This window comes from Otolemur garnettii, unplaced genomic scaffold, assembly GCF_000181295.1.
Source record: "Otolemur garnettii isolate 467f Iridium unplaced genomic scaffold, OtoGar3 scaffold00237, whole genome shotgun sequence".
NCBI classification, from domain to species: Eukaryota; Metazoa; Chordata; class Mammalia; order Primates; family Galagidae; genus Otolemur; species Otolemur garnettii.
The window spans coordinates 700,704-715,162 of record NW_003852632.1 but is presented as its reverse complement, the minus strand read 5'-3'; the positions used below and the strand labels follow the sequence as shown (position 1 = coordinate 715,162).

Sequence of the window (14,459 nt, the reverse complement as noted above, 5' to 3'; positions counted from 1 at the left end):
CTCCACTGTCATACTTTAAAGATCTTGAAAAAATAATACTTTGTTTTATATGGAATCAGAAAGAAACCTCGAATAGCCAAGATGTTGCTCAGAAATAAAAAAGCAGGAGGAATCACTCTACCAGGCCTCAGATTATACTATAAATCAATAGTGATCAAAACAGCATGGTACTGGCACAAAAATAGAGAAGTAGATACATGGAACAGAATAGAGAACCAAGAGATGAACCCAGCTCCTACCATTATCTGACCTTTGACAAGCCAATTAAAAACATTGAGTGCAGAAAAGATTACCTATTTAACAAATGGTGCTGGGTGAAGTGGCTGGTGACCTGTAGAAGATTGAAACTGGACGCACACCTTTTACCATTAACGAAGATAGACTCTCACTGGATTAAAGATTTAAACTTAAGACATGAAACTATAAAAATACTAGAATAAAGTGTAGTAAAAACACTTGAAGAAATTGGCCTGGGTAATAACTTTATGAGGAGGACCCCTTGGGCAATTGAAGCAACATCAAAAATACACTACTGGCACCTGATCAAACTAAAAAGCTTCTGCACAGCCAAGAATACAGTAAGTGAAGCAATCAGACAGCCCTCAGAATGGGAGAAGATATTTGCAGGTTATGTCTCTGACAAAAGTTTAATAACTAGAATCCACAGAGAACCCAAGCGTATTAGCAAGAAAAGAACAAGTGATCCCATGTCAGGGTGGGTAAGGGATTTGAAAAGAAACTTCTCTGAAGAAGACAGGTGCATGACCTACAGACATAGGAAAAAAGGATGCTCATCATCATTAATCATCAGAGAAATGCAAATCAAAACTACTTTGAGATATCATCTAACTCCAGTAAGATTAGCCCAAATCACAAAATCCCAGAACCAGAGATGCTGGCATGGATGTGGAGAAAAGGGAACACTTCTGCACTGCTGGTGGGAATGTAAACTAATATGTCTCTTTTGGAAAGATGTTTGGAGAACACTTAGAGAACTAAAAATAGATCATTACAACAAAGATATTTGTATCAGAATGTTTATTGTAGCCCAATTCATTATTGCTAAATCATGGAAGAAGCCCAAGTGCCCATTGATCCACGAATGGATCAATAAATTGTAGTATATGTATAGCATGGAATATTATGCAGCCTTAAGGAAAGATGGAGCCTTTACCTCCTTCATGTTTACATAGATGGAACATACTCTCTTAGCAAAGTATATCAAGGATGGAAGAAAAAGTGTCCAATGTACTCAGCCCTATTATGAAACTAATTTATAGCTTTCATATGAAAGCTATAGCCCAATTATAGCCCAAGAATATGGGGAAGTGGGAGAGGGAGGTGAGGAGATGGGGGAGGATGGGTGGAGGGAGGGTCATTTGTGGACCATACCTATGGTCCATCTTACAAGGGTACATGTGACTCTTAATAAATGTAGAATATAAATGTCTTAACACAATAACTAAGAAAATGCCATGAAGGCTATGTTGACCAGTTTGGTGAAAGTATTTCAAATTGTATGTAGAACCAGCACACTGTACCCCATTACTGCATTGATGTGCACAGCTTAATAAAAAAAATTAATAAGAATTTTAGTGGCATATATTTCAGAAACACAAAATGTTCTGCTGGCTATAATTACATTTCAAAATGTCCTTTTAGTAACTTGATTATTTTTAGTAAGCATCTAAATTATTTCTTGTGTAAGAAGTACCTATAAGACTTCTTAAATCAAATCCAGAATAACTTTTTAGTATTATAGGTATTTAAAGTTTCACTAAGTTAAACATAGCCATGTTTTAATTCATAATTTAAACCAAATGTCTTCCTAAGAGTGAGATTTCTAGGACTACCTTTACTGTTTCTAGTTTTGACAGAGACTACAAGTGTCTAGCACTTTTTCCCATAGTTCATATTCTTGGATGAATATCAGAGAGTAATCATTTTCAGAGATGTCTAATCTCCAAATATTATTTTAGCTCATTATGGCCAATAAAATTCCCAATAATATATTAAACATCATCTTTTCACTATTGAAATAGTGATAAAATAAGCATTATGTTTCATCACATTATAAAACAAGCATTATGAAACATCTTTTATTAGAGTCTTTGGTGTATCACCTTTCTTGAACCTCATGATGGGGAAAAATGCATACTACAAATATATTCTTTAGAGATAGTTCATCTGTCCTTTAAAGTTATACACATACAAAATGTCAACTTCTTCCATTTTTGGCACCTCATCATCCTCCATTGTATAGGATCTTAATTCTTTGCTTGAAGAATAATAATAAGCTTGGCTTATAATCAGAAGCAACCTGTGTCTTGGCTATGGTTCTTTTTGCATAATTGAACAGATTTGTTTTTACACCATACTGTCTTGTTTGTCTCTCTGTCAATTTGAGGCCCAGGTTTTGAGTGCAGATCTGAATAGGATGACTCCTGTCTCTACCAAATCAAGAGCAACATATGCTGCCTCTGTCTGGTTCTGGCAGAAGGTGCCACTGGAGAAAGACTCAGGACCACATCTCTCAATGTATTTTAAAACACAGAATGGCCAGAAAGGTCGTATTACAGTTTGTATCAAAATTTCTAAATGTACACAATCTGTCTTGGAAAAAAGGGTGCTTTTCTTTCTTTTTGTCTGTGGTCACTGGGGACAAAACACGTATTTTTCCTCTCACTAGATGGCTCTGATTTCATGGATAAAGTTTCAGTCACAAAAAGCACACCGTGTGAACAGTGAAAGTACATCTCCTATTGGTACTTTAAGCCTTTCTATCATCTGGAATTGTGTTGTTTGGTTGGTTTTAATACCAGTATGTGATATAATCCCTAAATAGCACAAGATAGTCATAGTATAAAGTGTTCATGTTTTAATGTGTGGTATCTAATGTATGGTATTCCCAACTTACTGTTTTGATAGGACATTTACTAAACTTTAAAACTGGAAAAGTAGAAGTAGCTGTACGAAAATGACAACAATTTATGAAGGATTCTACTTTTTTCCCCACTCAGTTCTTATGACCACATTGGCATGTATTGTTTTGTTCAATGAATTTTTGAATGAGAGTTTAACATTCATTTTGAAACCCTACCCCCATAAAGCAAAACCAGGAGTATTTCTGGCGAAGCTACTCCTGAATGTCTTTGTTCTTATATACACTAACATGTTTTTTTAGCCTTTAAGAAAAGAGTATGGCTTTACTGATACTTCTGCTTTTCTAATTTCTTTTGTGGTACTAAAATAAAACTTCTCCTTAAGGCTAATAAAAAAATGTCTAACATTCTAGAAAAGTTGGAAATACCTAAAATCAGTTTCTTTTTTAGTACTTCAGTATAATTTGGAATAAAACTGATATACGTAGGGCCTTTTGCCCTCATACCATGATTAGAATCTTTTTTTTTTTTTCCAGTTAGTGGCAAACTGTTTAAAATTAGGAGAGTTTGGGTGGTGCCTGCGGTTCAAGGAGTAGGGCGCCAGCCCCATATAGGGGGGATGCAGGGGTGGGTTCGAGCCCAGCCTTGGCCAAAAACTGCAAAAAAAAAAAAAAAAAAAATTAGGAGAGTTTGTGTTTATACTTATCTATACTTCAAGATTCCCCCATTGTAGAAGGCAGCCTGCCCTGAGTAGCAATGCTCAGTTCTTCCTCAATACCCAGCAGCCTCCTCTCACTACCTGGGCCTGATAGCCAGGAACTTAGACCGGACTCTTTGCTAGAGAATTCCATGGTGATTCAAGTCAGTGGCCACTGATGTATTTTTGTCTATTTTTGATGGAATAAGTAATATCTGTATATTTCTTATTCTGCTCATTTTGGAGACCAAACATCTCTGGTAACTTAACAACTTAGAATAATATGTCCTTTTCTACACATGAGCTAGCTTTCTGCCAGTCTCCATTTTGTTCCTCTCCCTCCATTTTGTTTCATGTTTTGTTTTGTTTTTTTCCTCTCTTGGCATTTAAATGTCTGGATCTTCTAGGTAGCTTTTATATTTGCTACTTTGAATTTACTAAATTTTAAATATTTTTAATGAATAAAAAAATTCACACGGCCATGGAAGAAAATTCAGTTAGAAGAGTGAAGAGAACCATAATTATCTCAGCACCCAGAAGTAATCATAGTTAAGTTTCCTGGCAGGACAGCTTTCTGGAAGAGTAGAGTCAGGAGTGGTGGGAATCAGGATACCTCCCAGCTCTGTAGCTATATTGCAGTGGCGCTGGAACAAGTCACTGAATTGTCCCTGTGTTTCCTCATTTTTATAGGTGGAGTTACCGACATTCGAATGTAATGAGTAGTTTTCAGTTGCTATTTTTCTTGCATCTGTTGTAGGGAACAAAGATGGTAGTATGTGTGTTACATGTGAGGACTTGATGATGATGTCATGTTATTATTATTGTTTTGGTTTTACTTTAATTGAATAGAGCGTCTCATTTGCTCATGTCATAAGGAAGAAGCAGAAGAGAAGGAGCTGAGCATTAGCTGCTGTCACCCAGTTCAGCAGGCTTCCCTGGCAGGGATGTGTACCTTGAAACCACTAACATGAGAAACACTCCAGGAAGATTGGGGGGTAGGAATGAGAGAGGTTATTCTAGGGCTAGAAGAAATGTGTTGTCTACAAGTCAGGGTGAAACATGGTATGAAAACCTGAAAGCAGGTTGGAGGGGCTGGGGAGCAGCCAGGAGCTAAGACCCAGAGGGCGCAGGGGCCATGTGAGGCCTCAGTGCACTGGTGGAGAGTGCCATGGCCTGACCAAGCTGGTGCTGACTGGTGTATGGGGGCTCAGGGTGAGGAGCAGAATGGGGCCACGGAAAGGCCTTGTTGCTATGGCAGTAGGAGGGCAGGGTGGTGGGGAGAAGTGGGCACATTTGATATAGTTTCAGAGGCCGAGCTTACTGATGAATTGATGGTATGGGGATTTCTGGCATGAGAACTCAGTAGAATGTGGCGTAGTGATATGTAGTATAGGAGATACTAGTTTTGAGGAATATATTAGGAGATTAACATTGAACTTGCAAATTTAGATATTTGTGAACTTGTGAATTGAACCATCTGAGAAAAGAAGAACATTCTGAAATGTAGAGACGTCTTCATGGATATTTACAATAACTTCCTGTGGGTCTTCTCTGCATTAACATTTCTCATCTTCAAATCTATCCTGTATGCATCTTCTAGAACCATCTTCTCAATGTACCTTCCAGGTTCATCCTCTTAGCCCTCTTGGAAATCTTCAAAGCTTTCCGCTTTCTTCAGGCGATACATAAACTTTTAACCTTAACACACAAGGTCCTCTACAGCTTGATCCTCACCCTACCTATAAGATTATGATGTTTGTATTATTATCTCCTGCTTTCCACTGTGAACTCTAAACTCACAGTCGTCTGGACTCATCTGTATATCATGAATATCTATTATACTTTCCTGTTGTATATGCTTTCTTCCTTCTTTTTATATCTTCATCTCATTTTCATCATAACTCACAGCAACTTTAAACTCTTGGGCTCAAGTGATCCTCCTGCTTCAGCCGGCCGAGTAGCTGGGACTACAGTTGCCCGCCACACATCTGGCTAATTTTTCTATTTTTAGTAGAAATGAGATGTCACTGTTGCTCCGACTGATCTTGAACTCCTGAGCTCAAGTAATCCATTCATCTCATCCTCCCAACATGCTGGGACTATAGGCATAAGGCAGCCTATCTCCTTTATTTCAACCTCTTTACAGAATTGTCTCTCAGTAAATTTTCTGTCTTCCATGACACCTTATATATGGGGTGTATACTGAATAAAATATTTGTTTAAGGGAGTATTTTCTCTATTTGGAAATATTTAGTAGGTAGTTAGCCTTTTGGTTGCAAGTAACACCAAATCTACCTATTTTAAAAAGAAGAGGAAATTCTCTAGGCTAGTACTACAAATCCTAAGTAATCTAAGATAAAGCTAAAGGATGAACTGGGCCTCAAGGCAGCTCTGTAAACCTCTCTTGTGGGAACTCATGGACTTTATTTTTTATTTTTGGAAACAGAGTCTCACTTTGTTGCCCTTTGTAGAGTGCCATGGTGTCACAGTGCACAGCAACCTCAAACTCATGGGCTCAAGAGATTCTCTTGCCTTAGCCTCCCAAGTAGCTGGAACCTTAGGCACCCACCACAAGGCCCAGCTGTTTGTTTGTTTGTTTGTTTGTTTGTTTAAGAGATGATGTCTTGCTCTTGCTGGTCTCGAACCTGTGAGTTCTAGCAATCCACCCATCTGGGCCTCCCAGAGTGCTGGGATTACAGGTGTGAGCCACAGTGCCTGGCCTCATGGACTTTTTATCTAAAGATATGTTATTAGTATAGCTTAGCTTCCACTTCCAGAATTTGTATCATTCTACTCAGAATCTAGAGAAAAAGAATGTGAACAAAGTTGTCTACTTGAGGCCTTACAGTTGACAAGTAGTTTTTGAGATATGTGATCTCCTCTTCCTGTGATTGCCTAGAGGCTGAAGGATGTTTCCCTGTGGATAAGGTAGTTCTCTAAAAAGTGTCAGAAATAAACTACAACAGGTATTTAGTACAGCAGAATTGCTAACTTTTGGTAACTCAGTCAATACTGGAAGCACTTTCTGGTTTTGGTAAATTGTAGGTGGCTTTGACCACAGACAGGTTAGTGTAGTACAGTGAAAACAGGAGCAGGCTGTTGGTCTCTGGTGACTGGCTTCATAGGAACTACTCCTTGCCTGTTTCTTCATCTTGTCATTTGTGATATTTACTCAGTCAGAAGACTCCTTATTATGAAGTTCCTTAGATTGGGGGGAAAAGAACCCTAATTTTATTATATTTTGAACATTAGCGAGTGATGATAATAGCTTTGTAGTCATTTTCTGCTCTTATAAATTTGACCATTGCAGTTGCATTTCTGCTATAAAAGAACCTTATTTACGCATGTGTATTTTAATTGGGCTGTATACCTGAAGGAAGTAATCTTCTGTGAAAGTTTTAAGAGAGTACCAGTTGGTTATCTTTCCAAAGGTAGTAGAAAAATAATGTCAGAAAATGTAAGTGTTTTTTTTTTTTGAGACAGAGTCTCATCATGTTGCCCTTGGTAGAGTGCTGTGATGTCACAGCTCACAGCAACCTCAAATTCTTGGGCTTAAGCAATTCTCTTGCCTCAGCCTCTCAAGTTGCTAGGACTACAGGTACCCACCACAATGCACGGCAATTTTTTTGTTGAGTTGTCATTGTTGTGTAGCAGGCCTGGGTTAGGTTGGAACCCGTCAGCCCCAGTGTATGTGGCTAGTGCCCTAACCACAGAGCTATGGGTGCCGAGCCAGAAAATGTAAGTGTTTTTAAAAAAAAGTTTCAATCTTTTATTTTATAACTTGAAATATATTGTTTATACAAAGTAATGCATGATGATTTGGTAAAGAATAAAACTTTGCAAGGAGCATAAATTTTTCTCAAGTACATTAGGTCACGTTGTAAGGCAATGTGTCAGGAATAACACTGGTTAAAAATCTTCGGATGAATTTTCTTAAGATACTGGAAAGCATGTCAGTGTTGTGCGTTTTAGTAACATTCTGACTACCTTTTCTATCTCTGTGTAATATACAGATCCATGTGATAAAAAAATTCATTGTCCCTCCTACTAGAGAAGTAGGTCAAGGACACAATCAAACAGTTCACTGAAGAAGAAATCAAACAGTTCACTGAAGAGCCAGTGACCCAGGCAGTGGTGCATGGGACATGCAAATTTAAATAAGAGAATAGTACCATTTTGTATCCATCAGAAAGATAAATATGTAGAAGTTTAAAGTCTTTGTGATGCTGCTGATGTGCTGCAGCTTTCAAACACTGCTGCGGTCGTGTCTGCAGCACAGTCTCTGCACAGCACCCACACGCTGCTGACGGGGAGAGCAGGTGTGCTCTGCAGAGAAGACAGCACGCGTGCACCCAGTGAAACAAGTGCAGTGCGTGTGTGTTGCCATTTTGTAATGTGAAGATTTTTAAAATTCTGAGTGTCTACTAATAGTGAGATAAAGAAAAAAAAAGTGGTATACTCAGACTCTGTAATAAGTAAAGTTATGATCTACAGCTGATCTGTCTTTGTAAGATAATATATGTTTTTGTATATGTGAAATTAAAAAAAATTAAAAACTGACATTAATGAAATTCCAATTTCTGGAGAGAGTTACCTCTCTGAGGGAAGAGAACAGGCAGATGAAGAGAGATACAGGAAATTTCAACTGTACCGTTAAAAAACAAAAAACAAAAAACTTTGCATCATGTTAAAATTTGACAAAAAAGTGATGGATATATGTACTTCCTTTATTTTTTTCCTACCATCTTTCTGTGCACTTGAAAGATTTCAGAATAGTTATTATCTCTAATTCTCAAATATTTCCTGAGGACTTTTTCCGTTTTGGATAATTAAACTGAGGAATTGAGGAATGAAATAACTTGTCCAGTGTCACAAAATAATTAAATGATTGAGCTGAGATCAAAAACAAGTCTGTCTTGTCTACAATTGATGGCCCTTCTTTCTCATTAATCTGATTTTTCATTGTAAGGATGAAATGTCAGGTTAAACTTAGGAATGTGCAATTGCATTTGACCTGTCTTTGAGTATCCCCCCCTTTGGCGTGGCACACACTGTCCGTTCTGAAACAACATGTATTCTTCATAGTCAGGTTCAGGCCCCAACAGTGAGCCTGGAGATCTTCTAAGTTCTCTCTGTGTCCATGCAAGGAAAGTTCCTCTACGTTCCTCTGAAATTATGGGCCTGGAGGGAGCTCTAAAATACAGTACGTTAAAGTGGTGGCACCTGGTTATCTTTTCCTAAAGGTATTAATTATGTCTTAGTTCCTGTTAGAAGTGAGTATGTAAAGAATACATGATCTGCACTGCTGATTGTCTGCTGCAGACATTATTTGTTGCATTACTCATCGTCTTCTATATAGAAATCAAGGAAAAAATCTTGAAAAACAAAATAAATAAATAAATATAAAATCTTAAAATATAAAACCAAAGTACATGTGTAAATTACTATGGGGGCTAAAAAGAATAGCTAATGTTCACCAAATGCTTATATTAGGTGTTACTGCATCTCCACTTTGAGGATGAGGAAACAAAGGAAGTTAAATAAATTGCCTGAAGGAACCCAGAAGTAAGGAGCAGGGTGTGGGTGTCAGGGGTGGAGTATGTACCCTCCTTCGTTGGTATAGATTTGCCCCATGTGATCCTTTGCAAACTTTCTTACTGCTGCTTTATTCACAGTGCATTGAAAATAGTCCGTAAATTGCTTTGTGTTTTTACTTTAGTTTTCTTTTTTCCAGTTTTCAAATTGGTATGTGAGAGTAAGAACTTGAAAATTTCTTTGTATTACTATAGCAGTTAAGATAGCATGTTGGGTCGTGGGCATTTATTATATTCTTATATTAGTTGGTTTTCATTGAAGAAGTGACAGCTTGATCCAAAAGCACCTAAAATTTATTATCCTGGGTAGATGATGAGAAATGTCAAAATACTACCTAAGCTGCTGTTAAATCTTATCAATGTTATTACTATTAAAGTCTTCACTAAGCACATTCATTAAGATTTCATTATTTTGGCTTGGCGCCTATAGCTCAGCCGGCTAAGGCGCCAGCCACGTACACCTAAGGTGGCGGGTTCGAATCCCCAGCCCGGACCCGCCAAACAACAATGACGGCTGCAACCAAAAAAAAAAAAAAAAAAAAATAGCTGGGCGTTGTGGCAGGCGCCTGTGGTCCCAGCTACTTGGGAGGTGGAGGCAGGAGACTCGCTTGAGCCCAGGAGTTGGAGGTTGCTGTGAGCTGTGATGCCATCGCACTCTACCCAGGGGGACAGCTTGAGGCTCTGTCTCAAAAAAAAAAAAAAAAGATTTCATTATTTTCATGATTATGATTTCAATGTCATACCAGTTGTTGATGGCTGAACAACTTTGTCTTTTTATTTTATCCTTCCTGTGAAAAAAATATGCATATTCAAACTTATTAAAAGAATTATCAGGTCTCAGAGCACCACTCATGTGGGGGGATGTGGAAGAGTGATGTAGAAATGCAGGAGAAATACTAGGATAGATATGGACCAGTGGTGTAGATTGGTAGTTAACACAGCAACCTGTAGGTTCACAGACTCCAGCCCATCACAGTGATGGTATTATCAGATCTCTATTTTCACTTCACCTTCCATTTAGTCTTTAAAGCACATTCTTTCCCATGGATTTCTTATACTATGTATCTGCACAGTCTATCTTCTGTCAAATTCAAGACACTTTTCTGTCTTTTTTAACCTGAATGCAGTTTGAATATCAGTGTTCTTAAGGTTCCAACCTGGACCATCTCTGTTTACTTTAACATACTTTCCTTCCATAGCCTTCTCCAGGGCTCATGCTTTCACATGCTGTTTCTTTTGTATGGTTCCTCTTAAAGTTCCAGATACCTTCTTGGCCAGTGTTGCCATAGGCAATGGGATAATACCTTATCAAACCTGAGTACAATGTTAGAAACTACCCCCCAGAAGTGTTTTCTGATGCTGAATCTGGTCTTCATGTGATGCTGTATCTTTTCTTCTCTTTTTTCAAGTCCATCTCTTTATTCTCACTGCCACTTTTTATGACTCTGTTTTGTTTTGTTTTGTTTTGTTTTTTTGAGACAGTTCCACTCTGTGCTCAGGCTAGAGTGCCAAGTGCTATGGTGTCAGCCTAGCTCATAGCAACCTCAAACTCCTGGGCTCAGGTGATCATTCTGCCTCAGCCTCCCATGTAGCTAGCACTACAGGTGCCTACCACAATGCCCAGTTAATCTCTCTCTTTCTTTCTTTCTTTCTTTCTTTCTGACAGAGCCTCACTCTGTTGCCCTGGGTAGAGTGCAGTGGCATCATCATAGCAACCTCAAACTTCTGGGTTTGAGCCATCCCCTTGACTCAGCCTTGTGAGCAGCTGGGACTCCAGGTGCCCACCATAATGCCTGGCTTGTTTTTCTACTTTTTAGTAGAGACAGGCTATCTTGCTCTTGCTCAGACTGGTCCTGAACTCCTGAGCTCAGGCAATCCACCTGCCTTGGCCTCCCAAAGGGCTAGGATTGGCAGGTGTGAGCCACCGTGCCTGGCCTAATTTTTTTTAGAGATGGGCGTCTCGCTCTTTCTTGCTCAGGCTGGTCTTGAACTCCCTGACCTCATGGTCAGGATTCTCTGAGCACTCCTCCCATCTTGTCCTCCCAGAGCGTTAAGATTACAGGCAGCAGCCACTGAGCCCAGCCTGCTTTTTGTGTCCTGCTCTGATTATGGATGAGTCCTCTAACTACCTGTCCACCCTCCCTCTCCCATATTATAGTCTATTCTTCAGAATATCATTCAGATGATCATTCTCCGTATACATCTGATATTGTTAGAGCTGTCAGTGGCTCTCCACTGCCTTGGGTTACCTGACCTCATATTCTTGGTCCTCCCATTTCTCCTCTGTCTGCCTAATTAAGTTACACTTAGCATTTACTTTCAGGTGGCAAATTCTGGGAAGCAAACTTTTCTGATGCTTTAATTCTTGTCTTTTACCTATGCCCCACAGGGCTTTGTCACTCCTTTTATGTGTTCTCCTTGGAGTCCAAGCAATTCCTGTATCGCAGCACTTCAATATTGATGTTTTTTAACATAATAGGCCTGATCTTCCCAACCTCAGAAGGCAGTGTGAATCTTTGCATGCAGGTCTCCAGCCAGGCCAGTTGTGGATGCTTATTTGTTGACTTCTTTAACAGTGGTTCTCAGCTAGAGGTAATTTTGCCCCTCAGGGAACATTTGGCAATGGCTGGGGACATTTTTGAATTGCTGTGACTGGTGGGACAAGTGCTCCTGTTAGCTAGTGGGTAGAGGCCAGGGGTGCTGCTACACACCCACAGTGCCTGGGACAGCCCCATCACCTCAACCAGCCCACAGGGCAGTGGTGCCCAGATTGAGAGATCCTGCTGTAGGATGAAGTGCAAAACTTTAGGGTATTAAAGACATAACACCAAAAATATGAAATTATTTAAATATATTCTTAAGTAATACAAGTTTGTGTGCAGTTTTATAAAGTTTTCAGTGTCAGAGAGTTTTATTTTCTTTCTAAACTGCTCTGGTTCTTTCAGTGGCTCATTTTTTCATATTTATTCAGACTCTGTCTTGTGTGGAAAACATGTGCCCAGTGCTTATTAATGGTTTAACAGATACCTGAAGTGATTTAGGCCCAAACTGAAATGGGAAGATGGTAGAACTAAACTTTTTATTTACTTCAGAAATTTAGTCATTTACTTTTTCTTATTTTCAGGGTGGCTGGTGTCTTTTTAAAGACTCCTAAAAAGGATTTAGTTATATAATTCTCAAAAAAGGCCTTTCTTTTGATGTCGATTAATAAATGATGAAAACTCTAGTGATACCTATAACACCAGGGCACTAAATTAGATGGGTCTGCTAGTTAGAATATTGGGGCTGGAAATTTGAATATTGAAGGATAAATTGTTGCTGACACTAGCACAGCATGGACTGACGTACAAAACCACATCATAGGAAAAGAAAATCCCATCACACTTAAAAGTTTTAGTGTGTCTAGGCAAAGACAAAAAGTATAAGAAAGAAGCTTTTGATTCTTCTATCCAGTATTAGCCATGTGTTATGAATTCTTATTTTATAATCCAATTTTCAAAAACTTATTATTTTGGAAGTTCAGAAATTTGACTAGGAGAAAGAAGAAACATTTTAGGAAATGTTAGGAAAAAGAGACAATGATTCATATTCTTAAGTAGTTCTGTTAATATTTGCAATTTCGAACTAGTCTCTGGAAAATATGATACTCAAATTGTACTTGAAAAATCAAATTTTATCTTTAGTCTTAGAGCCTCCTTTGGTAAGTTAAATGGTTTATACCTGAAGAGGCAATTTTCTTTATATTTGGTTTATGACAAATGGTGAATATTATTTAGTTGCACATTAAATTGCAAACACATTTTTCCCCATATATGCCAAATTATAGTGACTATCATCAGCCTTTTATATTAGTGTTATTAGTTCAGTTTTAGAGATACCATCTTTTAGTTTGCTGAAGGGAGATTGAAACATTTGTGCTGATTTTGATGGGTTCCCTGAGACAGCATCTGACTTACAATTGGTTTAATCTCTTCCTGTCTTTGCCTTAGTTACTTTTGGATTTTGTGTCAAAACAGAAGTTTAAGCTATAATACTATATTTAAAAATCTATTACAAGGAACATAATATCAAAAGGGAATAGCATGACAGATACGTACATTTGGACTTGAATTCTCTGTACTTAATTGCATTTATCTTAATTTTTTTCAGCCAAGTTCTACAGAAATTTTGGAGTATTCATCAGATAGTGAAAATGAAGATGACTCAGAGAATATCCTATTTATTGATTCAGAATCCCCTCACAAATACCACATGGAGTTTGGGTCAGATGCAAGATGGGTTACAGAGAAACTCGGAGACCCAAAGGCAAGCTCAGCAAAGACCATTTTGTGTTCACCCCAGAAACAGATTACTAAGTTTCCCAAGACTCCAGAAAATTCAGCAAAGAAGAAGTTTTTAAGGTTATTATACATTTTAAATACTTTTTTCTAATTTTCTCTTTATAAACGCAAACATCTAAAATGTTAATGTAAAAATACTTGTTTCTTTGGGAAGGAAGATTAGAAGAAGAGAATTATAATTTTGATAAGCTGTTATGCAAGTCTTAAGTTCTGGAACTGATTTATGGAATTGTTTGTTGAAGCTGAGCATTCAGGGATCCAGTCATGACCAGCTTACATGACTGTTTTCCTTAGCAGAGACTTCTTGTCAAATTTTATTGAGCATCAGTGTTGCACGTGCTATCTTAGACAGAAGAGACAAGTGAATCATTGTTCTGTTTTTAAGTAACTTATAGTCTAAAGAGAGAAATAGAAAGAAATATAAACCATGCCAGGTTACCTTCTACTAGCATAGTGGGAGACACTGGCCAGGGTAGCATTTGCAAATACAAAGTATGAGAGAGGAAAGACTTAAGGACTAGAAATAGCTAGTATACCTACAGAGTGCCACAGAGGTGTGCTCCTGTCACTGCAGTGCTGAGGCTGTGCCCGGAGACCAAGGACTCATCTCTGCCTTGTGTAATACAGAGTCTCTTTGTTTTCTAAAAAAGATCAAAACACCACCAACCAAAAACCCAAGGGAAGTAAGATAGCCTGTGAGAAGCAAGGTCAGAAAAGCCAAGTCAGAGAAAGTTTCAAGGAAAAAGTTTCAGTAGAAAGAATAAACGTGCTAAGGAAGAGTACAGGTTGGGATATTTCCATTGCTATTTCTTCTTCAAGAGAAGGCATGCCCTGCATGCAGTGAGGAAAGCGTGAAGCAGCACAAGGCTCAAGGTGTAGGGCGGGGACCAGGAGGAAGGGCTTTGCTTCTCTCTAGGATTGCTGGTGGCTTGAAAGGGATCCTGTT

At 38.5% G+C, this 14,459-nt stretch overlaps 1 protein-coding gene across 1 annotated transcript in view; it reads left to right on the top strand.

The window, feature by feature from the left end:
- SPIDR (scaffolding protein involved in DNA repair) overlaps window positions 1–14,459 on the top strand; it is a 533,511-nt gene that overhangs the window by 134,942 nt on the left and 384,110 nt on the right. The window contains 1 exon segment of the mRNA XM_023508281.1: window positions 13,323–13,573. Coding sequence (XP_023364049.1) covers window positions 13,323–13,573 — 251 coding nt within the window.